Genomic DNA, 27,338 nt, shown 5'->3' with positions numbered 1-27,338 from the left:
GTTTTGAGCTATCCAGTATTTACAGAAACTCAGTCATAATGTGTTAACCACTTAATCTATTGGGAGTAGCATAATACCGACTTGGACTAGGGTTTCAGCGTACCCATATAGTCCCAGAACTACGAGCCACGTAGGTGTAAGTCCCCTCTGTGGGCAACATCAATTTAGTGATCACGCCAGTCATGCCTCTATACCTTTGGCCGGGTATATTGGGTCCTCTCGATGGGACGTATACATCGGACTCCACATTTAGCTCATGTGGTTTTATGTCGGTTATTAGTAGCTCCCACAGTTCAGTCAGACTCTATTGCATTGACCATATTTCAGTACAGTCAGTATTCAGTCTCAGCATGTTATAAATTTGGCATTGCATCAGTTAGCTCAGTATTCAGTATTTTCAGTATCTATATCATGTTCAGATTATTTCATTGCTTTATTGCTTTGTTCAGTTATATGTTATTTCAGCTTTACTCTATCCTGCATGCTCAGTACCCTTCAAGTACTGACGCATACGTGCGCTACATCTTCTCATGATGTAGGTTCAGGTTCTCAGCATCCAGATCACGCTTAGATTGATTCCCGATCTTCAGTTCAGCAGCATCAGTGGTGAGTCCTCATTCTTCGAGGACTAGTGACATGTTTATCTTTATCGCTTTTAGTCTTTAGTTTCAGTTTTTTCTAGATCTAGTTGGGGCATGTCCCAACATTTCTAGTCAGTTTAGAGGCTTAATTCAGTCATAGTTAGATTCAGCTTAGTGTTGAGTTAATATCTTCTTTGTATTAAACTCATCAGTTTTCATATATCTCAGTTATAGTATATGGGTATTCCCCATCTTTCATTCAGATTTATTTATGATTTAGCTTCTGCACAGTTTCTATTATTCAGATTATATTTAGTATGCTCATGATCATGCCAACAGGGTTAGCTTGGGATCACTTGTGGTCCTAGGTCCTGTGTCTGCGTCTCGGGGGTAGCTCGGGGCGTGACAACAACTCACAAGGCTTAATAATCACAGTCCAATTATCACAATCCAACAATCAACACGAATCAAGTAAGTCAATCTCAATGTCCAAAAGCTCGTCACGAGCATCAATTTAAGTACGAATAAGTCGAACATAAACAACAAAATGCATCAAATCACAATAATTAGTCTCTTGCCCGAACCATTTCCCATCAACTTTATTGCAAATCACTAATCTGAACAATTTCCCATCGACTTTATATCGTTTCACTAGCTAGAACCATTTCTCATCGGCTTTATATCAAATCACTAGCCAAAACCCTTTCTCATCGGTTTTATATCATATCACTATCCAGAACCATTTCCCATAAACTTTATATTCACTACCCAGAACCATTTCCCATCGACTTTATCGAGACACACAGTGTACAATAATCAATGCACATAAGAGAGTTCACACCCTAAGGAAGAGATAATAATTCAAGCAATTCAAGTCAACATTCATGCTATCAAGCATTTCATCAATCAATCAAATAAGGGCCATCACAAGCATCATGATCAACAAATTTATTCTTTAAGCTTGATCAAGTTGAACAATGAATCCCTCACCTCATTCCCATTACTCCCAACAAACAACAACGAAGGGAATACATAAATTCTACTATATTACAAGGTTTAAGAGATCACTTATCTTAAATCAATCAACTAGTCACTCCAAAACTTGAGTCTTTCCCTTTCGATCAATGTCCAAAGACACACAATCTATTTCAATTAAGTATTCATAATAAATATTCGAAAACAACAATACCTAACACATATACTTGAAAAATGGGTCAATTAACCAAAAACACAATTCCAAAAATGAGGTTTGAATCCGAAATTCAATACCTGAAAATATTACTCAAGACCTTAGGAACTTATTAGTGAAAACCATTTTGAAAAAGAACTCAAGATAAATTCACAATCTCCATTTTAGTTTAGAACATGAGTTCTTGAAAAACCTTCCATTTAGCAATCAAAATCCCAAATTTTGATGTTAAAATCCATAAATAATCAAAAGAAAATGAAGTTTTAGGATCTCAAAAGCTTACCTAAATGATTTAGCACAAGAAATCTTTTCAAAGATAGCCTCAAAGGGTATACCAAGCTCAAAAATGCAAAATGCGGCTGAACGAAAGGTCCCTCGTGATTCATTTTGAACCCTATACACACAAACCACATAGTCAAACTAATAATAAGTGATGTTCTAGACTCAATGGAACCATTGAAACACGAATCTGAGGTCTCCTTCACCTGACATTTGCGAGAACCACAAGAAACTAACATAACGCCTAAAAAGGCTTAAGACAAGCTTGTGACCTCTCCAAAATCAAACAAGACCTCACCTAGGCCTAAAATCATCCCCCCGAATCCGATGAAACTCTTGGTATTCTGATCTGAGCATCTGAACCTTGAATGTTGACCAAAGTTAACTAAAAGGATAAATTTCCACAAATATTCCAACTTAGGATCTCAAATCCTCAATATGTCGAATCTGAAATCGACAACTCTTACTAACCATCTTCTACATCCCGGGACTAATGGAATCGACATAATTCCATTTAACCCTCAATACTTCAATAGACATCAAAAACCACTTTCTTAACAATATAAGCCTTTCAAACTCAAATTTTACCAAAATATCAACTTTAAACTAAATGTTCAAAACAAACTATCAAAACTTAACCATAAACGACTCGGGGTTGATATCAAGAGGGAAAAATGTTAAATTTATGAAACTTTCCAAAAATGAACAACCATGTCATTGCATCATCCACCACTAAAAACATGCCCTTCCTTGAACATAAAGTAAAAGAAAGTACCTGAAGCTTCCAAAAATTGTGGATATATGGCATGCATATTTGAATCTGTCTACCAAGTCACCTGACCAACTGAACGGTGCTTCCATTGCACCTTCAGTGAAGCAATCTCCTTGGTCCTAAGCTTTCAGACCTACCTATCCAAAATGGCTATAGGCTCCTCCTTAAAAGATAAATTTGGACCCAACTCAATTGAATCGAGAGAAAGTACATAGGACTCATCCGCTACGTACTCTTAAAGCATAGAGATATGAAATACATGATGCATAACTGACAAGTTAGGTGGGAAGGCCAGCTTATAGGCCACTTCTTCCATACGAATAACACATCAAAAGGTCCAATAAATTTAGGTCTAATCTTTCCCTTTTTTACGAACCTCATCATACCCTTTATGGGAGACACTCAGAGCAAAACCTGATCACCCTCCATGAACACTAGTGCTCTAACTCTCCGATCTGCACAACTCTTCTGTCGACTCTAGGCTATCAAAAGTCTACCTTGGTTCATAAGAACCTTCTCCATAGCATATGTCAGAAAATTTGTATATAATGAATCCAACTTAGCTAAAACAAATCGTTCGATCGTAGATCTATATCGTATGACATACAACACCTCAAATGGGGTCATTTGAATGCTAGAATTGTAACTATTGTTGTAGTCAAACTCGCTAAGGGAAAATGTCGAACCCATCTTGCACCAAAATAAATCACACAAGCTTGAAGCATGTTCTCCAACACCTGAATCATCCTCTCGGACAAATTGTCTATTTGAGGATGGATGGTTGTACTCATATCTAAATGATTACCCAAGCCAAGCTGTAATGCCTTCTAGAAATGAGAAATGAACAAAGAACCTCGATCAGAGACAATAAAAATAGGGGCTCCATGTACTCGCACAATATGACTGATATAAGGCTCGCTAACTTCTCCGCCGTATACTTCACCCAAACCAGGATGAAATGGGTGGACTTGGAAACCACCCAGATGGAGTCATAACCACCCACAGTGGTAGGTGAACCCACAAAAAGATCTATAGTGATCTATTTTCACCTCCTGTTAGGAATATGTATCCTCTAAGATATACATCGGAGACGTCGATGCTCATACTTGACCTGTTAGCAAGTCAGGCACCTCTAAACAAAATCATAAATATACCTCTTCATCCCACCCCACCAATAGTTCTGGCTCATGTCGTGATACACCTTTTCCGCCCATAAATGGATGTAATATCGGGAACAATGGGCCTCATCAAGAATCAATCTAATCAACTCACCCACCTAAATCAATATTAAAAATAGAGATGCACCTTGAAGTTGATCAAACGAGTCATCAATACGAAGAAGAGGATAGTTACTCTTCATGGTCACTTTGTTCAACTGTCGATAATCAATACACATCCTCATGGTTCCATCCTTCTTCCTCACAAAAAACAAAAGATCACCCCACGGAGAAACACTAGGGTGAATAAACCACTTACTCAACAAATCCTGAAATTGGTCCTTCAATTCCTTCAACTCAGCTTGAGCCATACGATAATGAGGAATAAAGATAGGCTTGGTGCACGACTCAAGTGAATAGAATAATCAACATCCCCGTCTAGAGGAACAACTAGAAGTCAGTAGGAAACATATCTAAAAACTCTTGAACTACGGGCACAAAATTCATGGGAGGAGGCTTAACAGTAGTATCCCGAATGAAATCTAGATAGGACAAACACCCTCTATCAACCAATCTCTGAGCTCGAATGAATGAGTAAATTTTCTAGGGTAAGAACCACTAGCTCCTGTCCACTCAACTCTCGGGACACCCGAAATCCCTATGGTCATAGTCTTAGCATAACAATCAAGAATAACATGATGTGGAGAGAGCCAATCCATACCCAAAATAACATCAAAGTCTACCATTCCCAAAATGATCAATTCTACCCAAGTATCATACTTGACTAAAGAAACAAGACATGATTGATACACTTGATCCACCGCTAAGGACTCACCCACTGGTGTTGAAACATGAATATACATATGTATGCAATGAAAAATCATATTAAATCCAAGAACGAAATAGGTAGACACATACGAGAAAGTAGACGCCATATCAAATAATACAGATATAGGTCGATGGTAAATTGGGATGATCCATGTGATCACCACATCAAAAGTCTTGGCCTCATCCCTCCCTAGAAAATCATAACACTGGCCCTCTTATCCACCTACAGTTTGATTAGAACCCCTACCTCCACCTTGTGAAGCGGGAACACCCCTACAAGAAGTTCTACTGCCTCTACCAAACTGACCTCTTCCTCAACCATTGGTTGGAGGCGTTGAATCCTTAGCTGGGCAGCTAAATAAGAATGATGGGGTTCTAAGTGAGTCTGTAGAGGACACTATACATCAAATGACCTGAATCCCTACAAGTATAACAAAACATTAACACATATAACTGTTGTTGCGAACACGAATGACTACCATAGCCACCTCAGCCACAATCATAAGATCCTCCATCAGGTTGTCCACTATCAGCTGCTAGCATAGATGCTTGAACCGGTCTACGACGATGAAAGGAACTATGAAATCTATGCAAACCTCTGCTTCCATATGAGGCACCAGAAAATTCTCTAGACGAATGACCCCTCTTGGGCTCCCCAAACTCCTATAAAACCATCAACTCCACCTTCTTGATGGTGCTCACAATGGACTAGAAGAAAGCCCCCTCTTTGGCTTTTATGAACACATACTATCTAATGGAGAAAGTCAAACCTTTCACAAACTTGTGGACTGTCTCTACCTCATCGGAACAATAGTCATAACATGCCAAGAAAGCTCACATAAATGGGCCGCATGCTCAGTCATAGACAAACTACCTTGATTCAAGCTCTCAAACCTTAATCGACAATGAAGTAGTCCTGCAAAGCATTAGAGAACACCTACCACTCTGACGTGGGAGATCCAATAAGTCTAGACCTCATAAAAGTCCTCCACCACTCTTTGGAACATCCACGAAGCTGAAGTGCAACAATCGAACACCATGAGCATCCACCATACCCACTGCCTCAAGCATCTCATGCCACAAAATTAAGAACTCATGAGCATCCTCGCTATTACCACCCAGAAATTGGGGTGGTTTAATCTTCTGAAACCTCTTATAACATTGCTGAGCAACTGTTGTCAAAACAACCTCAAGAGCAATCTGTCGACCAACAACCGGTGCAGGAACCATTGGTGGCTGACCCACCAGATCAATAATAATTAGAGCTTGATTCTTCTGATCTGGGGTCTACTCCCGTACCCTCGTCTTAGAACCATATGGTGTACTTGTAGTTTGGGGTGTACAAGCCAGACTGTAAAGTAAAACCAAACTGATCGTGGCACCCAATTTACCTTTTAATTTTAGAAATCTTTTCAAAAGGGTCTTGCTACTCGTGTTAAGATTAGTATGACTTTTCATCCACAAACTGATGGGCAAGCGGAGCGTACTATCCAAACTTTGGAAGATATGTTGAGAGTTTATGTAATTGACTTCTAGGGTAATTGGTATGATTATTTGTCTTTGATTGAGTTCGCTTACAATAATAGCAATCATTCCACCATTGGTATGTCTCCATTTGAGGATCTTTATGGTAGGAGGTGCAGATCATATATAGGTTGGTTTGAAGTTGGCGATGTTGCTTTGATAGGTACCGAGTTTTTACATAAGGCTATGGAGAGAGTTTGGCTTATTAGACAAAGGTTGAAAACAACTCAAAAAGTTGACAAAAGTCCTATGTCGATGTTAGAATGAGAGACCTTGTGTTTAATTTTCATGATTGAGTTTACCTGAAAATCTCACCCATGAAAGGTGTGATAAGGTTTGGAAAGAAAGGGAAGCTTAGTCCCTGTTATGTGGGCCCATATCAAATTTAAAAGTGTTTTGGAAAAGTTTCTTATGAAGTTGATTTACATAATGATATGGCATTGATACATCCCATTTTCCATGTCTTCTTGTTGAAGCAATGTGTTGGAGATCCAACATTCATTGTTCCCTTGGAAAGTTTGGGAGTTAAGGAGAATCTTTCTTTATGAAGAAGTTTCAATTGAGATTTTGGACCAGTAAGTTAAAAAGTTGAGAAATAAGAAAGTTGCTTCCGTAAAGGTTTTTTGGAGGAATCAGTTAGTTGAGGGTGCTAATTGGGAGGTAGAGGCCCATATGAAGTGTTGTACCCTAATCTCTTTCCCTCTGACTCCACTTTAGCTTGAAGTATTTAGTTCCTCATGGTACATCCTTATGTCTTAGGCATTCTCATATTTCCTCATGAATGCACGCTCATGAAAACATAATTTTTGAGAAAATGAGTTAACTTGATTGATTTCTCCATGTTTATGTGCATTTGAGTGTGAGTTGCATATAGGCCTTATGAAATAATATTTGGACATGCTTTAGCTTGGAGTCAATTTTTCTTCTCGGATCTGTGCAATTATGTGATTGCATTCATGTTGGGCTATTAGATCTTTTTCCTACTCTCCTTATGATGTCTTGAGTTTCATTCGAGGACGAATGTTCCCAAGGGGGAGATATTATAACACCTCAAATTCGTAAAAGAAGGAAAAATGTTGTTTTGGACTAGTGTCTGTATCTATGGGTCCCATCTATGGACCGTAGAAGCTTCTACGAGTCGTAGTTGGCAACCGTAGGTAGTGGAAAAATATTTTTTTCAAAACAAGTCCCAGTACCCTTTTTACAATTCACCTCTATCCTTGGTGAAATTTCAAAGATTAAAGTTGGTTTCTAGGGTTGGCATGTACAGACCGTAGGAAGACCTACGAGCCATACATGGGTTTCGTCGATTGTTGGCTAAATTTAGAGTCTCTGATCACTTTCTACGGTTGACCAGTACGGTCCGTAGAAGGAATTACGAACTGTAGTCCAACATAGATGGTGGTCGGCAGTTATTTTAAAGAGGTATTTAGTCTTTTCCCTAATTGATTAGTGACTAAACTATTGTCGTTTTAATCCTAATACTAGACCCTATATAAGTCTTTTAAGACAAAAATCTAACTACTCTAGATCATTCTTCAAATTTCCCTAAATTTCTTTCTCTAAAGCTTGAAGAAGAAGTCTAGGGTTTCAAGATCAAGTCCCCAAATTCACTATTGATTGTGGGATTTTGACATCAAGGTGTGATAGTATTCACCTATGGAGTCCTTTCCTCCATAGGGTTCCTAAATTCTCTAATTTTACAAGTTAGAATCTCCAATGGAAGTTAGGGTTTTATTCCATCTCATGAGCTCTTTTCAATTATGATCCAATTGATTAATTTATGTCTTTTTATGAGTGATTTGAGATAATTAAACGTTTTTAAGTTGAATTCACATGAACCCGTGCATGATCCATGATTTCTAGATTTTAATCATATGATGAAGCTTTTGAATTATGAAAGATGAATTTATGAAGATAATGCATTTTTCTTTATGAAATTGATTTAAATGATTTAAGGTTGCTTGAGAGTAAAACATTGATGTTGTTGTTGTTGTGAAAGGATTTCTCACATAAAGGATTCATAAGGTTGAAAGGTTTTCTCATCTAAGTTGAACCAAGATTTAGGAGCTATTCTAATGAACCCTAAATTGGATTGGCTAGTTAATTATTCCTTTCCATGGATAATATGACAAGTTAAGAATAATGACTATTCCATGGGATTTATGCTTAGCACCGAGTGGACAAGCAGAAATTACTATGTGCCACCATAGGTTTGTCTTAGATAGACATTAGCTAGTTGATCCACATAAGCTAAAAGTTCATGGTTCTTACCTTGACAAGTAAGGACATCTCTTTTCAATGTGGGATAGACACTGGATTCCATGTTATAGCTCACATGGTCTATGTCAGTTAAAGGTAAATCTCCCAAAATAATGAACTAAGGTTACTTTCTAAAAGTATCTCAAATATGTTTTAAAGATGTTTATCTTGCATTGACCATGGTCATGAATTATGTTTTCTAACATGTTATTTATGATTTTGCTTGGTCATTGCATGTCATATAAAGTCATTTTAGCATGATTTCATAACTATTATACATTGTTATCATACTTAGTACATTCCATGTACTAACGCATACTTGTGCCTACATTGTTTTATTAACGTAAGGTTCGACGCTCCTACCTCCAATACTTGTGGCAAGTGATCATTTATAGACATTGAAGATTAGTGAGTCCTCATGTTCTGAGAACTGAGACTCTTTTATTGTTTTCATGTCTTTTCATTTCAAATTTTGTATGTGATGTATGAGTTACGTCTCAATCACTTCCTTATGATATAATAGATAGTTTAGAGACTTGTGTTTGACTTCCGCTACTTTTTATCAAACTCTTTTAAATAAAATGTTAATTCTAACTCTTTAATTCTATTATATTGTATGATGTATGCTAAGTGGCTTGTGTATGGACTCTCGGGGTCTTATTTTCCATGTCATGTCTAGGGGGTACTTTGGGTTGTGACAAATTACCATGGGGGTTAACTTATGGGTTAATGTTGCAAACTTAATTCTTACTTCCAATCTTCGGTTGATGCTCAAAAGAGATTAATTGGAGTGGGTAATTAGTTCAATACTTGCAATTTAGATTTTATGTCGATGACTTTCTTGAAAGAGAGGTTATGGACCGGATCTATTTTCCCTATTCTTGAAAGAGAGAATAGAGTAAGGTATTGAGTTGTTTAGAAATGGAATATAGATGAGACCGAAAGGGGACTCTATGCATAGATGCTTTAAGATCGAAAGATAATTAGTGTCAGTAAAGATGACTTAGACAATTCATGAATGTTCATCGCTACAGAGCAACACAATCACCCCTATTTGACATTGATTTCCAATCCCCGCACCGCTAGATTACTTGTTAACTCTTGATTTTGATTGAATTTTCGTTTAATTGTGATAACTGATAACAAAATCTTTATATTAAGTTGGTGGTACCATCCACCCCATTGTCTTACTATTACAAATGAACTAATTTTAAGTCCAAATTTCTTGATAAGAAATTCTCTATGATAAACCATTCTCTGTGGGATTCGACCCCAACTCTTCGTTGGGTTTTAAACTGACAACAATCGCTAACTCTTTTAACTATTTTGGAGGGTGATTTGGGCGTTATCAAAAATGGCGTCGCTGCCAGAGAATGGTGGTTGAAAATTCTAATTGAGAAATTATATTTTAATTTGGTTTAGTTGTAGTAGTTTGTTGGTTGGTGTTGTTGTTGACTGATTTGCAGGTTGACAAAATGAGTGACCATGTGAGTGACAATGACAGTCACTACGGTCAAAATGACAACATGGGTGATCTTAATGACATGCTTATTAATGTGATTTAAACCACATGAGCAATCTGGATACCTCCTACAACCGGGAGGACGGTGTTTCACATTACCCGAACTATGATACAATTGCTCCAAATGAAATGAATTTATGGGGTTCTAGCTCATGAGGATCCTCATGAGAACCTTAGTAATTTCAAAAAGGTGTGTGGACCCTTTTTGTTCAAGAATATCTCCCAAGAATCTATAAGGTTGAGGTTATTCTCGTTCTCTATAACACAAGATGGTTGACAGAGTTGCCAAATGATTCTATTACTTCGTGCGATGAGCTAACTGTGGCATTCTTAGAAAGATTCTTTCCATCCTCGAAGATAGTTAAACTTCGTCTCCAAATAAATTTTTTCAAAAGCATTGGAGGTGAGCCTTTGTATGAAACATGGTTGAGGTTCAAAAAGTTGCTATTGCAATGTACAATGCATGACGTTCCAGGCAATTTGTTGTTGCAATATTTTTATTGCATCCTTGATTCAGTCAATAAAGGTGTGATTGATCAATTAGTCCATGGTGGATTGATGAGATAATCGTATGATGTAGCTTCTTTGTTGCTAGATGATATAACTAAGGTTAATCGAGCATGACATACTAGAGAGGACCAAATGCCTTTTCTACAAGTGGGTTTGAGAAAAGAACAAATCAAGAAGGACCATGAAAGGGATGAAAACATAGCCAAAATAATAACTCAAAATGATTTATTGTCTAAACATGTTATGGTAGGTGGAACCAGGTCGGTAAATGCGGTTGGAACCAATAGTGGGTAGTGCCCAAATGATGCCAAATTCGAGGAACTATACAATAAAAAATTTCAATACTTGGGAAATCAAGTGGATAGTTCTCACAATAATTATCAACGACAAGGTGGGAACCCAGGTTCAAACAAGGATAAAGATAGTGGTTGAAAAGACTGCCGAGATGGAAATTGGAGAGATAGGCAGATGGACAAAGATAGATATATGCCTCCCCATGATCATCCACGCCCAAAAGAACCAGCTGGATTAGAAAAAATCCGGACGGAAGACATGCTTGTAAGAATCTACAACAAGTTTAAAGGGTCCGATAAGGTGTTAAAGGATTTTAAAAATGACTTCTCCACTATAACTCAGAAGGTAATTTCACACTCAAATTCTATCAAGATGTTGGAGATCCAATTGGGTCAAATTTCCACTCATCTAAATCTTAGACAAAAGGGAACTTTTCCTAGTGACACCATCCCAAACCCCAACAATGATTGTTTAGTTTGAGAAATATGTTGTGCCATGATGTTAAATAAAAAGCTTCTTCGGAGGCAATCCAAGTCGTTATTGTTTCTTTTAGTACTCTTAAATAGCGTGCTTTGTGAGTGCAGGTTGAGAAGAGGTTGAAAGATTGAAAAGGGAAGAATATGTGATGCAAAACCCAAACTACGATCCATCGAAGGCATTATGTGGACTAATTCTTGTCCGCTTTTTGGGCTTGAAAAAATGAAAAAGTGCACTGTCAAGATAGGCGATCAGAACTCCAAAGGGAGATTCGCCAAAGTGCATTAAGAGGACTATTGGGTCTGCCGAATCAGCCTTCAGGTTTGGTTTTTGTTCAGGAAAGTTCGGCAAGCTTAAGCTCCAGTTGGCGATTCACCGAATATGTTTGGCAACGTTAGTCGTGATCACCGAACGTGCCTGATATAATAAGGCCAAGAATCTTTTCAAATTCAAAAATCAATATCTTTAATATCTGATATCTTTTTCGATTCCTTTCTCTTGCATCGTGCATTTTGAGTGTTTGTGAGCCTTATGTGAGTTTCTTTAAGGTGCTAGGAGTGCATTCACTTGCAGTTCGAGTCAACCTAACCCTAAATCCCTTAATTTCTTGATTATTTTCGGCTTTAAGGTTGGTGTTTCAACTTCTTGTTGTTGTTTTTGAGTTTAGAAGGCATATGTGGTGTGGGCTTAAACTATTTAACTAAGATTAAGTGTCTAATTTTGATGGGGAGCAACATATTATTGAAATTTAACTGTTTTCGTGTGATTTTAATTGTGAATTCCTGTAAATATGATGAATCGTGATTGTGTTGGTTAAATTGTTGAATTGAATTGCTTAATTTGCTGGGTTTGTGCCTAATTTGATGTGGGTTAAGTCTGAGTGGCTTAGTGTTGACCCAATTGCATGATTTTTCCCAATGATAGACAGGGTGTAACAGCTCGAATTCAAGAAAGGCCTAAAAAGGGGTAATGAGGAAGAACTCAAAGGCCAACACCTGAACCATGGACCATCTATGGAGCCCTAGACGGGCTGTGAAGGGGACCATGGTCCGTGGCAAGTCCTCCAGGACATGCTGGGTAGGGACCCCTCCCACGAGGGTCTTAATGACCCGTGGGAAGGTAGACGGGTCGTTATGACGCTCGTGTGGGGGAGGTAGAACCTATCCCCAAAGTTAGCCTCCTCCCACGAACCCCTAGAGGGGTCGTGAAGAGGCAAATGACCCGTTAAGGTGGTCGTGAAGGGGCAAGGCAGCATGGGGGCTCTCCCCAGGCCATTGGTCAAGGACCATGACTGCCACAACGACTCGTGAGGGCCACCGTCCGGTGGTTGCATCAACTTTAAGTCAGGGGCTTTTGGGTCTTTTCCTAATTATTCTATCGTAACACTGTCGTTTTGCCTTTACCTAGAATTCCTATATAAGTGTTTTAAACCCCAAATTTCCCCAATTGAAATCATTCTCTCAAATTCTTAGAAGAAGAACAAGTCTTCCTCTCCAAAATATTTCTCTCTCTAGAAAGCTTGAAGAAGAAGAAGTCAACCTAGGGTTTCAAGTCAAGTCTCCCATTCAAGTCCTAACTCATTTAAGAGAATCCTCAATTGAGCCCAATTTAATCTCCAATTTAAACCCGTTTTAAGACTCTTTATTGCATTGATGTAATGTATATGTTCCTATAATTACTATATATTTTATATCTTTTAGAATTTATCTATCCATTTGTAACTTCTTGTTTTATATTTTCTTTAGTTTAATTCAAATTGTGGTTATAAAACTTAAATAACAATATATTAAAATTATTGAATTAAGCGGGTCAAGACCCAATCAATTTTTAAGCCCATTAGAGTCCAACTTATTTGAGCCCAAAGTAAACTTGGGTGGGTCAGGACCCAACCTAATTTCTATTTCAACCCATTTTAATATCTCAAATTTCAACCCAATACGCCCATTTGACACCCCTAATATAATGTATAGTTTACTAAATTATTTTTATTTAACGTGTCTTGAAAATTGAACATTATTAAGAAGATGGAGTATAAGAATATAATTAAAAATAAAATTTTTACATAGATAATATATTTTATTGGATAATCACACTTTTAAGTGTTATTTTATTTTTATTACCATATATGACATAATTTTAGTTTTAATGACCATTTGATATAAATGTGTATTAAAGTTGTATTAAAATTGTATATTATGTGAAGTTCTAAAAATTGTATTAAAGTTGTATCAAAATTGTATTAAATATAAGCAATCGGTGGTCTGGTGATGGTAATTATGAGAAAAAAAAAGGTGAAGCTCTGAAAATTTGTATCAAAGTTGTATTAAAATTGTATAAATATAAATGATAGTTACAATACAATTTGAATTCGATATATATATATATATATATATATATATATATATATATATATATATATAAATTTGTTAGCTATTATTCTAGAACAAATATAATACATTTCTAACAATGTAAACTAATTTAAATAGTACCGGAATGTTTGACATTCACATATAGTGCTTATAATATATTTGTATTAAAAATGTTTTAGTTATATATTAGGTGAAGTTCTGAAAAATTATATTAAAGTTGTATCAAAATTGTATTAAGTATAAACAATCGGTGGTCTAGTGATGGTGATTTACCGAATAAGAAGAGGTGAAGCTCTGAAAAAACTGTATTAAAGTTGTATTAAAATTGTATAAATATAAATGATAGTTATAATACAATTTGAATTCGATATTATACATTACTATAAATTCGATAGTTTTTATTCCAAAACAAATATAATACATTTCTAATGATGTAAACTAATTTAAATAGTACCGGAATATTTGAAATTCAGATATAATACTTATAATATATTTGTATTAAAAATGTTTTAGTTATTTATTCACCACATGCATTGAAACATGCCTATAATATATTAAATTCAAAATGTATTATAATTATTGGTTATTTTTTCTCTTATTAACGGTACTAAAATATGTTAATTAATTACTTATATTTTTTCTTAAAAATTGTAAAGTCATAATAAAAAAATCTGAAATATCTAAATAGATTAATCCAAATCTTACCTGAGCAATATCACCAAGGGTTACCATGACCGAATCAGCCAACATGGAGTACTTCCGGCGGCAGATTTGGTGTTTTGCTATTTCTGGTAACAAAACTAATACCGTTTTCAGTAAGAGTATATATTATAATTTGTAATTAATGTATTATATTATATTATTTATGTAAAATGACCATTAAAAAATCATATACTGATTTTTGTGTTGAGGACGGAAATTTTTGTTATGCCTAAAGTGACACTTATATTACTTGTCCCTATTTACTTGTCAAATATTTCTTAATTTGATTTCTTTATTTACTTGTCAGTTTTGACAAATCAAAAAAAAATAAAAAATAAAAATCTCTATGATACCCCAATTTATTAACATTGAGTTAATGTCTTTGAAAAATATAATGAGTAAATATGTCTAAGATTGTATGAGTCAAATTGTAAACTCACTATAGTAATCATTATTTTCTTATTAGGTATGTCAAGTCAAAATTTAACAAGTATTCTCTCTGTTTAAAAAAGAATGACCTAATTTCCTTTTTAGTCTGTTTAAAAAAGAATGACCTTTTTCCTTTTTTGGCAACACTTTAACTTCAACTTTTCACGTGACATGTTTAAGGCCACAAAATTAAAGGGCATTTTGATACATTTAACATAACTTTAATTTAGAACCACAAAATTAAAAAAATCTTTTTTCTTTTCTTAAACTCTGTTCCAAATCAAACTAGGTCTTTTTTTTTTTTTTAACGGAGGGACTAAAAAAAATAGAGGAAGTAGTTGTTAAGGAATTTATTATGATGCAATCAATTGTCAAAAAAGGAGAAAGGGAAAGATGCATTAAAAGAAGGAGAAAATAGTCTAAAGCTCCCCAACCTATACCCAAAATCCCAACTACACACTCCAACTTCACGGGTGTCCTATTACCTCCCTGAACTTCATATTTTTCTATTTTCTACACACTTAAACGCTGACCTCAACACAAAAACCAAACAAATAGTCCAATGTGATTGCACGCGCCGAGTCCCCCACCTCTTCAACTCCCAATTCCCTTTTTTCCCCATTTCCCTCCTAAAACGTAAAAGACCCAAAAATCATCCTTTCTCCTTTTCATCTCCTTCTCCATTTGCATATGCATTTCAGTTGATGATCGAAGAATTTTGCTGTGTATTTTCAACTTGATTTCGTAGTTTATCAACTGATTTAGCTTATTCAAGTTTTCATTTGTCATTTTTGATGAATTTCGAGAAAATTCAAAATTTAAATTAGAGACCTGAATAAGAAATTAGACCAGATTACAAACCCTAAATTCAAGATTTGAAGTAGAAATGAACATAAACAACTAAATCCTACTTATTTTTTTTTAGAGAAAATCATGATTTTCTTACAAAAGGAACAAGGGTTAGTGGTGGGGAAGAAGAAACAATGGTTTATTTAAGAGCGGGGAAGATGATTGTTGGAGAAAGAGAAATTTTTCGTCAAATTCACCTTCTAACACGCCTAGAGGAGGTGAGAACACCTCCTATGACAGGTCTGTACTTAAGTGTGTAGAAAATAGAGAAATATAAAGTTTAGGGGGTAATAGGACACCCTTGAAGTTGGAGTGTGTAGTTGGGATTTCGGGTATAGATTGGGGGGGTTTAAGACCATTTCCTCTTAAAAGAAGGTTGCCGAGTCTTTTTTTTTTTTGTATTTTAGTCCTTCTCTAAAAGTATACTTGCACAGTAGAGTAGGGTGTCAAAATGATTCCAAATATATAGGTAATTTGTTCAATTCTTTTATAATTTTATATGTTGGGATTAAGAAAAATTGAATTGAATTCAATTTCAACCATTCAAGCCTTAATTCATTTTTAGGGCCCGTTTGGCCATGCGATATGGTATCATGATATGGAATCATGATATGGTATCATGATATGGAATCATGAGATGAAATTGAAGGTTTGTTTGGACATGCGATATGAAATTTTTGTGTTGTATATTTTCTCATAAACATAAAAATCTCATAAGTTGTAAAACTATTAAAACAGCCCCAATTGTTTATTCAATCTTATCAAATAAACAAAAAATTATAAAATCGCATAACAAATTATTACAAAGTTATTTGTTCTCCACTTAAGTAATTGTTTCATCTAACTTTAATTTAATAAAAAAGAATTGAACTTAAATTGTAGTGTACTAGTCTTTAATATAATCCTCCCACATAGTACAGACAATTTCCTCACGTTAAACTTGCATTTCTCGATCATGTGACCGAGAAGACGAACCAATATTGTTACTTTGAACCATTTGTTAGTCAATATCCTCCGCAACTATATATTCAATTCTTCATGTTCATAGACCATAAATATTTCATCACTACTTTGGTATTCTCACAAATAATTATGTAACACTGCACAAGCTATGACAATTTTCACTTGTGTATCAATATCATAATGGTTCATGCCTTGTTTCAGTATTCTAAATCTATTTTTCCAAACTCCAAAAGTCCTTTCAATCACATTGCGCAGAGATGAATGCCTAAAATTAAATAGTTCTTTGGCATTTTGAGGCTGTCTTTCACTTCCTCGATAATCTTGCAAATGATATCGTAGTCCTTTGTATAGAGCTAAAATTCCTTTTGTGTTTCGGAAACCAGCATCAACAAAATAATATTTATCTACCAAAAAACATTTTATAAAGAATTACTAAAAGCATATATGACGTAAATAAGACAGCTTTGTGTAAATAAATAATATTTATTCTAAGGATGTAATTTAAAGTTACCATGTGGCGGAAATGAAAATTGTGACGTTGGTTCAACAAGTGCATTCTCAAGTACTTTACTATCATGTGCAGTACCTTCCCAACCAGCAGCAACAAAGGAAAATCGCATATCAAAATCATAAGCACATAAGACATTTTGTGATGTTCTTCCTTTGTGATTACGATATGCTTGTTGCACCGCTTTAGGAACCTCCCCTTCTATATATGTTCCATCAATCGCACCAACACAATCCTACCAAATAAAAAATACATCAATATTAATTTAGTGAACATTAAATAAATTGGAAGCATTATAGAATGCACTTCATAAAAAAAATGTTTGTAAGAGTAATAAAAATAGTGCTTCCAAGACAATGCAAAGTCATAAAATAAATATTATCTCTTTAAACAAAGTTGATAGGAAATATGTAACTAAATACTAATAACTTACACATAAAATATAAATGTTCACTTATTAAGGCCATAAAATAAATTTATTAATGTGATTGAAATTTTACCTTAAACCAAGGCCAAAATCGAGTATTATGTCGAATTTTGGAATGTACACCAGTCATAATTTTTGGTTGTATAAATGTTGGTGTCATCTTGCTAATTGCCTCGGCAACTATTTTAATATGCCGGTTAATTGTTTCAAGTGAATGTTGAAAAGTTTCACAATCGTGAGGTGTGAGTTAAAGTGATTATATGTTGGTGAGAATAATAAATTTTAAAAAGTAATGATGTGATTATAAATTTTATTTACATATGAAACAAATAGTTAGTAGATATAAATGTGGGGTTGTTTTAACAAAATATAAACTCATGGATCAATTATTGTATTAAAATATCTCAAGTCATGATATGGAATCACCATATAATTCCATATTATGGTTTTTGGAGAATATGGTATCACCTCTCATGATATGGAATCATGAGATGGAATCAGCGTAAAATCGCATGTCCAAACGATGATTCCATCTCACGATACCATATCGTGATATGGTATCGCATGGCCAAACGCCTACTTAACAAATTTTCAACTAAGTCTAATTTAATTTTTAATTTCAACCCGTTATAAGATTTTTTTATTTACATTAGTGTATTGTACATTCTCATATTAAAGGTATGAAGTACTAACTATTTATTCTATATTTTCTAAGACCTATCTATCCATTTATAACTTATATTTGTTAAATTTTTTTAATTGAAATTCAAATTATGGTTATAAAAGTTAAATAACAATATGTTAAAATTATAAAGATTAAGCGGGTCAATTTGGACGAATCATGACTCAACTTTTTAGCCCATTTGAGCTCAATCCATTTGAGTCTAAAGTAAATTTGGACAGGTCATTGACCCAATTCGATTTGTATTTCAACCTATTTTAATATCTCCAATTTCAACTCAATCCGGTCATTATTTTTATTTCAATCCATTTTAATATCTCTAATTTCAACTCAACCCACCCATTTGATACCCGATAAAAAATATCCTTGCAAAAGAAAATGCAAAATTTGGCTTACATGAAGTTTTTTTTTTTTTTTCCTGATTCTCTAGTTATTTTTTGCTGCTTTTCTGTGGATAGTGTTGTTTTACGTGTTGACTATGTCAAGATATTTTTATAATCAGATCATTATTTATTTTAAGAAACACATTAATTGGGTGAAGATTAGCTGCTATCAAAATCAAATGTTAATTAATCTTTCTGATTTCTGACATTATGCCTTTTCTTGGGCATCAAATATCAAATATATATTACATGCAAGAATGGCCTACATGATTAAAAGATTAGCAATTCAGTGTGTGTTTGTGTAAAAATAATTATCAATCTCCACTCCAGATGAAATAAAAACACAAATCATGTGTAGAAAAGTGATCATGTACAGATCATATAATACACGTATAAACAATATCCTCTCTCCCAATTTCAGATCAATCAACTTAAATGCCTAATATACATCTGCTGTCATAATGCATTACCATTCTATAGCAAAAATCGATGCTTCACCCAAGTTTGGTGCTGCTATAAATCTCAAACTAATTCTGAGGACACTTCAACTTCACCAATGGAAGATATGAACATGCCCCAACCGATATTCATAAACCAAAACAAGTTTATTTTTACCATGAGATAACCAAAGTGTCTGCTTCTATCTTCAATTCTCCATTTATCACTTCACCCTGTCTAAAGTATCGAAGAAATGAACTTCTAAGCAGCTAATGCAGAAAGAATAATCTAATCGAGTGCGGCCTTGTTTCTTCGACCTGTGATTGGTTTAGGTAGCCCATCAAAGATTGGCTTAGTAATGGCTGCAGTAGAAATTGCTTGAAAATCTGGCTTCAAATTCCACAAGGAAGACAATGTACCGCTATCTGAATCCTGCAAATTCGATGTACTTGATGACTTCCTAACTACGGATGTGTTGTCGTTTAGTAAAGAATCCCCTAAGCCAATAGGAATAGGATTTATTGAATTTGCTTCAGCATCCGCTCCAGAGAGAGTTCGATTAGCTGACTTTGGTCTCAAAGCTAAGCCCTTGCCAGTGACGGCTGAAAACCAGCCACTGTTGCTGTTATCTTCCTTCAACAGCATTTCTGGAGTACGCGTGAAATCAGTCTCTGACTTTTGACGCCTTCTCACTAATTTCTCAAACCATCTATCCGAACCATTGTCTCTGGTGTCTTGTGTTGATAGATGATTTGCAGGAACTCCATTCTCTGACATAAAACCATTAGCTACACTTTTAGATTTTCTCTGAAGACTAAGTGGTGGATTTGAAAGAGAAGAGGATTTGTAAAACGGGCCATCTTCTAAATAATGTGATCCTCCCTTACGATACACTGCCATTTCAAATCCTTCAGAAGCAGCTTTCTGATCTGGAGGTTTAAGACCATAATATCCTTGTAAGCTGCTCATGGCTGGTGAAACTTTTGGCTGGGGAGAGGATTTCAGTTTCAGGGACTGAAATGAATCGAATATATCAGAGTGTCGACGACTTGAAGAAGTCTGCTCAGAGCTGCTAGGTCTGCAAAGAAAAAAGTCACACTTAGCCACTATTGCAGATGGTAGTGTGCAAAGGTAAAATAACCAAGGGACAAGCTTCCGTATATGAAAAGACGTTTTCAGGTTCTTAGTTCAATAAGACAAATAAAATTAAGTCAATTTAGCATGTAGTTAAAGTCATACAAATACTCAATGTAGAGGTAAATCAACTTAACACAATCCCCAAACATGTAACTTCAACAGGTCATACAACAGTTTCTGCTGAAACTTGTTATTTAAAAAGCATGAGCTTCAAACAGAGTTCAGGTTCCTCCTCTCAGCTTGTCTAGGCCAGATTAGTGATAAAACCCTTATGATCTCTCATTATCACATGTCCTTTATTTTTTTCGTCACTTCGATATCTGACTCTAAAACTGCATAGAACAAGTTCCCTACATTTTTCTCAGGGCCCAAATGTCATCCACCTCTAGTTTGTTAGATGACATTCATAGCTTGTTCATAAGAGGTGTCTCGTGTAAGACAGTAATTCTCCCTTCAGTATTGGATATTGAGGGAAGAACTAACTGACTTGTGAAGGTGTACAAAAGACAACAGTTGCACATGCAAGAAACTTCTCGTGAGACAAACTAAGTAAGCTTATCAATCTTGAAACAAACAAAAAAAACGAAAAGCATTCTCTTTGTGATTGGTATGGATCTCTGCTATCTTCAAGACTAAGGACGTGAGAAAATCATGTAAAATCAGTACTTACAAAAACACTTACTAAGCCTGACTCATCAATAAATAAATCTAAGTACATCAAGCTGATCCCCAATACTTAAATGAATAAGCCGAAGTAATCATTCAGAACAGCTTGGTTTCTTTGCCACTCGATCTCTACTTATATCTACAGCTAGGGTCAAATAATGCTGGTGTACAGCTATTTACTATTTTTTGGAGAACAGATTGATCCACAATCTTTGTACACCAAAATGCAGTAGGAGATCCATTAGTCCAAGTGTAAGGAAGATTACTTCTACCCTATGCTGATTGGATCCTTAAAAAATGCCATTGGCTGTGTGTTGGATCCTCTAAAAAGAAAAATGTTGTCGACTGTGTCAGATCATCCAAAAGTTATTCATTATTGGGGGATCCAACACAGGTGCGGCAGTATTTGGAGGAGCCGAGCAGCATATGATCTACTACCTAAGCTAAATGATTTGTTAGAAGTTTTGCTTTCACAGGGTACATCAAACAAAACCTAGACCAAGCAAGCCCTAGATAAAAATTCAGAAGCAAAGAAAGGTCGGTTGACCTCAATACGCAACATAAGACCAATAAAGATAAGATATGAGTAGCTAGAGAAGCATAAATATAAGCGATTGAGTTGGTCCCCAATCAAAATTTTGATTGATGGTAAAAAAATAGGGAGTAAATTCAATTGGGCAGAGGTAACCTCAAATATAATTTAAGGCAGCTGGATTATGAAAGGTAGGTTTTATGATAAACAAGTAATAAGACTTGCATCTAAACTGGAAATACAAAACATAGATCCACAAATATAGTGCTTTAGACATGAAAATCCTGTATGAATAGTAAATTGGTAAGTGAAGATTTTAGAGCAATACCCTTGACGATTTGATATGATGGGCGATGGGGGATGCCTCCCAGGTAACGGTATTTGAAGTGTTTTGAGAGCAAACATTTGGAGATCTGATACGAGGCCATTTATCCTTTTAATATCAGACACCTGAGAGCAAAATAACTGGTCAGTTTACTGCACGGAATCAGTTGGTTTGGTTTCAAAATATGCAGGGATGTAAAGAAGTCCTAAGTTGTGGAATGTAATAATTGAAAGAATGAATTTACCTCAACACCATATCTGATAGCTACACCAGCAAGGGTATCAAATTTAGAAACGGTGTGTTGTATATAACTGAATCCTCCAGCACCCATACTAGTACAACCCGACGAAGAAGAAGATGTCAGATTACAATCTCCTCCATTCACTCTCCCTTCCCAATCCATAATNCCCCCCCCCCCCCCAACCCCCACCCCACAACAAACAAACAAACAAGAAAAAACTACTCACCAATTCCCCAAACGCAATCTACACATTCAGATGAAAGGCTCTCAGATCTGTTGCCGATCTTGTAAATGCGAAAGAGAAGATGAAACCCTCTTCCGATTTTTGATGACTCTTTCTACTTATTCAACAATCACTACTTTATCATTTATTTTCCTTCTACTACTACTACTTTATTTAGCTCATAAATAAAATTACAACCACACCCTACTAACTCCCCTATATTGCTAAACAACACCTTTTTTTCTTTCATAACAAAACAAAACAATTTTCTAGTGTCCTATACGTGTTTTCTTTTTTGTATAAATAAAATAAAAGAATTTAATAGAGTAAAGAAACAAATTTATTTAGAGTTATTTAGCCAATGGGAAATACTAGTTTAATGCTATTGGCTTAAAAACTTATCCAAAAACCCAAAAGGATAATAACATTTTAGATATTTTAATGAAAGAAAATCGATTTCTATCAAATTCCAAACTTAAAATTTCCCTTAAATCAAAACTAAATTTCTCAATTCGTATTCTAAACTAGCAAGATATATTAATGAATTTTTATTAGAAATTCTCTTTTAAGTTTTTCTTTTGCCCTTTACACCAAGTTGACTTGTAGTTGGAGTCAATTTGAGGTAAAGGTAGTGTTTAAGGGTGTGTTCGACCAAGAGAAAACATATTTTAGTTATAGTTTATAAAAGAAATAATGCATGTATTAATTTTGTGTATTTAATTTTTTATTTGTCAAAATTTTTAAAAATATATTTTTTTAGAAAAATAAGTTTATTAAAAATAAGAAAAATAAAGTTTCTAATATGAGTAGGATAAACAAGCGGTATTCACATTATTTGTACCCTCTCTGCCTCGAACACACTTCATTTTCACCCCAACTTATGATTTGTGGGTTCATTTGAATCCCCATTGATGGAAATTTTTATTATTTATATGTGATTAAATTTATATATATTAGATGTCGAACCCTTTCGACTAATTCATATTTACTTCTTCGGATTTTGAACTCCTTTAATGAAAATTTAAATTTCACCACTACATCTTATCCCACCTTCTATAATATTTATCTAAAATATAAATAAATATTTTCTCACTTATATTAAATATAAAAAAGTGAATAAAAATTTACTTATTTTTCAAAAATATTTTCAATTCATACTGAGCATACTCTAAATGGAAATGAAAGTCATAATAATCAGTTCATAGTTGTAAACATTTTCCTCATTTTTATAAACAATAAGCTAAAAAGTCAACATTAGAAAGAGGGAGCAATTTGGCTGTGTGTGATTGGATAGTCACCGACAACTTTCCGCGTTTGAACTTGAATTCATGAATCAGTTTTTTTTTATTATTATTCTGAGAAAATAAATAAAAATCTTCTATAAATTGACAATATAATTTACTTTTAACACTTTAATTACACGAATATTTATTAATCCCTTAATCTTATTTAAGGTGAATAAACATCACCCCTAATCCTGATGTGGTAAAAGAAAAAAGGTAAGGCACCACGTAATTTTTTTATTTAAAAAAATTGATCTCACTAATATATGTATTATATAATTAAAAAATAAAAGAAAAATCGCCTTCTTTCATCTTCTCCAAACCCCACCATCCTCTTTCTCTTGTGCAAACCCCCACTCCTTTCCTCCTTTTTTCGAATTCCCTACCCCACCCCCTTTCTCCTTCTTCGAATACCACCATCGCATCTCCACCTCATCTACATCTTAATATTATCTTCTTTTTTTGTTTTTTCCCTTTTTTTCCAGATCTACTAAAGAGATCAAAATCATTAATGAAAATTGGGTAAATCCATTAAACCTCACTCCTTTTAAAATTGAGATTTTCGTCAAACAAAAGATAGTCACATTAACATATTTTATGGGGAAAATGCATAAGTACCCCCCCAGCCTATGCTCAAAATCCCAGAGACACACCTAACCTTTACTAAGGTCCTATTACCCCCCCGAACTTATTTTATATGTAATATTCTACCCCTTTTTGGCCTACGTGGCACTATCTTGTGGGCCCAGCACATGTTGACAAAATTTTCAAGGATAGTGCCACGTAGGCCGAAAAGGGGTAGAATATTATAGATAAATTAAGTTCGGGGGGGTAATAGGACCTTAGTAAAGGTTAGGTGTGTTTCTGGGATTTCGGGCATAGGCTGGGGGGGTACTTATGCATTTTCCCATTAAATTATCATAACATAAATATTTTTCTCTAACAGACAATTGCCTCAAAGATTTTATCGAGAAATCTTGACGTAACTNGGGGGGGTACTTATGCATTTTCCCTAATTTATGATTTCAGAAATTATTAGTGTTGTATTTCATGAAAAATTAAGTGTTTTTGAGGTTAAAATATTGGAAGGGGGGTTGTATTTTTTTTCTTTTCCAAGGGGTCTAATTCATCTCCATTTTCAGCAGAACTATTTGCCCTCAAACATCAAAAAGAGTAATAAATCGTTAAGAAATTTAATGGAGGATCCATATTGTTGCAATTGCACATCAATGGATATTGATAGAAAATGAACAAGAAAATTTTCTCTTAAAAAAATTGGCGAAATGGTTAGGAGAAACTGATGTTGAAAACAGAGAAGTCATTAGTGAAAATTATGTTAGGTTTTAAAGTTGTGAATAAGAAGTGAAGGGTTGTGACTTTCCTAAAGGGTTGCGACTTTTACGAAGGGTTTGTGACCTTTACGAAAAGTTGTGTCTTTTCTAAAGGGTTGACCATTTGAAAGGTTGTCTCTTTTTGAAAGAGTTGTGAGCTTTCCAATAAGGTACAATACATTTTCATACTACTCTTTGTTGGCTATAAATAAAGAGGCTTTCTCTCATTTTTCTAGATCAAATTCTTCCCTTCTTCTGCATATATTTCTTATAAACAAAATCGATCAATCGTGTTTGTGTATATGATCTTATTACTGTCTTTTTGAATTCGTTGAAATTATCAAAGTTTGAGGTACCACTACTTCTTTAATGGTTAATCCATTTTATCTTGGGAGGAATTAATTTACAACTTCGGGTACTTGAGGGATTAAATTTCTTAAGGACACAGTGAATTCTGTGGACTCAGATAGTTCTTTTCTTTTTCTTTTCATCTTTTATTATTTTTGGTTTGCTAATCTGAATACAAGATACAACAAATTAAAGATAATCAAGCAAGGACTAAGAAAACTTAATGGAGGTGGAGGGTGGTGCGTCCATTGGAGAGAGAAGGGAAGAAAAAAATTAAATTCTTTAAACTGATTCCCGACATGGGAGAGAGATCAGAAGGGAAGAAAAAATGTTATATTTTTAACTGATTTCCGACATGGCTCTAATGTGGCAATGACGTGGTGTTGATATGACAATGACTTGTCACATGTGTAATGCACTTACCATTGTGAGTCTGGTTTTGTATTCTTAGGATAGTATTTATTCACTTCAAATAAGATTGGGGGGAGGGGGGCGAGAGGGGGTAAATAAACACATGTGTAGTTAAAGTGTTAAAGTAAGTTGTGCTGCCAAGTTCATAATTTTTTTATGTGTTCTCTCTTTTATTTTTTCACTTGCGACTATGTATCCAAGGGGACTCGAACCTGAGATCTTTTGGTTAAGGATGAAGAAATACTTACCAAAAGAAGATGAAAAATCGTCCAAACCAACTGAACCGAACCAATTTATATTATTTTTTCAATAAAATTGTGGACTTTTATTTAACTGTATAACCGTCCCAAACAATTGGGATGTTCTTTTAATTTATAAAGAAAAAAAAAATTCCGAACCAAACCGAATAACCTTTCATGTATGTAAATATATTTTATATGTTAACAATATGTTAAAAATTATATATGAATATATTTTATAACATTTTAAAATTATAAATATAAACATTTTTCAGGTACGAATAAAACTTAGGTCTTAGGTCTATGGTGACTAAACGACTTTGAGTTTTTGCTTTTTAATTATTCTTTAATTAATTTGATTTAAAATTAAAAGATACTATAATAAATACTGCATCAAGCAATATGGAAATACCTATACAAGCACTCATATTTAAGTGCTTTGATGAGTCATGAATTTAGATTCATTTAGGACTTTATTTATATAAATTTAGTGTCATCAAATGCTTAACTTGTGCCAATAACAGATGTTAAATCCTTGATTTTCAGGTATATGGATTGAGGAACAAAGCAAGGACACTAATAGGTAAAAAGGACAACACAAGCTGAAAAAGAGAGAGAAAACCAAGCCTGACGATCCCCAAGAGAACTCGGTGAATCGCCAAATTACTCTTGATCACCTAAATTTACAGAACACTAAGCCTGAAACAAGAACTTAGGCAAATTGCATTCCCTATCGGTGAATCGCCGACTGCATCGACGAAGGACGACCATGTCACCGAAAGTACTGATTGAGACCAAGGTGAATTCAAATTGGCGAGCTAAAAGACTAAAGGGTGGATCGCAAAAGTGAACGTCGATCTCGATTTAGATCGACTAAAAGTACAATGTTTGAATGAGAAAAATGTGAAGAAAGAATGCGAGAAGAAAGGACGATTGGCGAATCGCCGAATGGTCGGTGAAGCCCGACTTACCTCACCGATTGTCCCCAAAAAGCCACACCTCAGATTAGTATAAATTGATTTTTGGAAGAGAGAGAAAGCATTCAGAAATTGTGAGGAACAAAAGAAGGAGAGCAAAAACACTGCTATTGTGGATTTTGAGTAACTTTAGCAAGATTTTTCAATTGGGTCTTGTAATAGAGAAGATATTATTCATTTTAGATTTTTTATTTTCAAATACCCAGCTATGGAGCATGTAGCAGGTATCAAATTCATCCTTTTTACGATGATTGGCAAAAACCCTAATCTTGGGGGTTTGATAATATAACCAATTGTTGCATTTGACTTAATGGGTGTTAGTATTTATTGACTTTTGGTGTTAATCTGAAAGTTTAACTCCTATATTGTATGTTTAGTGCAATATACCTCAGGATTTTATGCTTGCTTGAGAGAGAAGTGTAGAGCTAAGGTAGTAACTTGGCATTCATAGGTAATGGGTCATGACGGTTTCAGCTTGAG

General features: G+C 34.7%; 2 protein-coding genes across 2 annotated transcripts in view; both read right to left on the bottom strand.

Annotated features, from left to right (window-relative positions):
* Positions 1–14,675, bottom strand: part of LOC125846589 (uncharacterized) — a 656,804-nt gene extending 642,129 nt beyond the window's left edge. Inside the window, exon 1 of the mRNA XM_049526118.1 lies at positions 14,665–14,675. The gene's annotated coding sequence lies outside the window, so the exon portion shown is untranslated. The remainder of the gene's footprint in view (positions 1–14,664) is intronic.
* Positions 14,676–19,040: 4,365 nt separating this feature from the next.
* LOC125846595 (uncharacterized) lies at positions 19,041–22,426 on the bottom strand. The gene is made up of 3 exons (XM_049526131.1): positions 22,050–22,426; positions 21,809–21,930; positions 19,041–20,223 (listed from the first exon to the last, which is right to left on the bottom strand). The coding sequence occupies exons 1-3, from the start codon at positions 22,206–22,208 to the stop codon at positions 19,434–19,436; spliced, it is 1,071 nt and encodes a 356-aa protein (XP_049382088.1). The 5' UTR covers positions 22,209–22,426; the 3' UTR covers positions 19,041–19,433.
* Between the last annotated feature and the right edge of the window lie 4,912 nt (positions 22,427–27,338).

Source organism: Solanum stenotomum, chromosome 12 (genome assembly GCF_019186545.1).
Source record: "Solanum stenotomum isolate F172 chromosome 12, ASM1918654v1, whole genome shotgun sequence".
Lineage (NCBI taxonomy): Eukaryota > Viridiplantae > Streptophyta > Magnoliopsida > Solanales > Solanaceae > Solanum > Solanum stenotomum.
This window is presented reverse-complemented; position numbering and strand designations above follow the sequence as displayed.

Excerpts from the sequence above, each read along its gene's own strand:
- LOC125846595 (XM_049526131.1), bottom strand. The coding sequence starts at position 22,208 with ATGGATTGGGAAGGGAGAGTGAATGGAGGAGATTGTAATCTGACATCT. Across the intron at positions 21,931-22,049 it reads CTATCAGATATGGTGTTGAG|GTGTCTGATATTAAAAGGAT; the intron begins GTAAATTCATTC and ends TTTTGCTCTCAG. Across the intron at positions 20,224-21,808 it reads ATCATATCAAATCGTCAAGG|ACCTAGCAGCTCTGAGCAGA; the intron begins GTATTGCTCTAA and ends TTTTCTTTGCAG.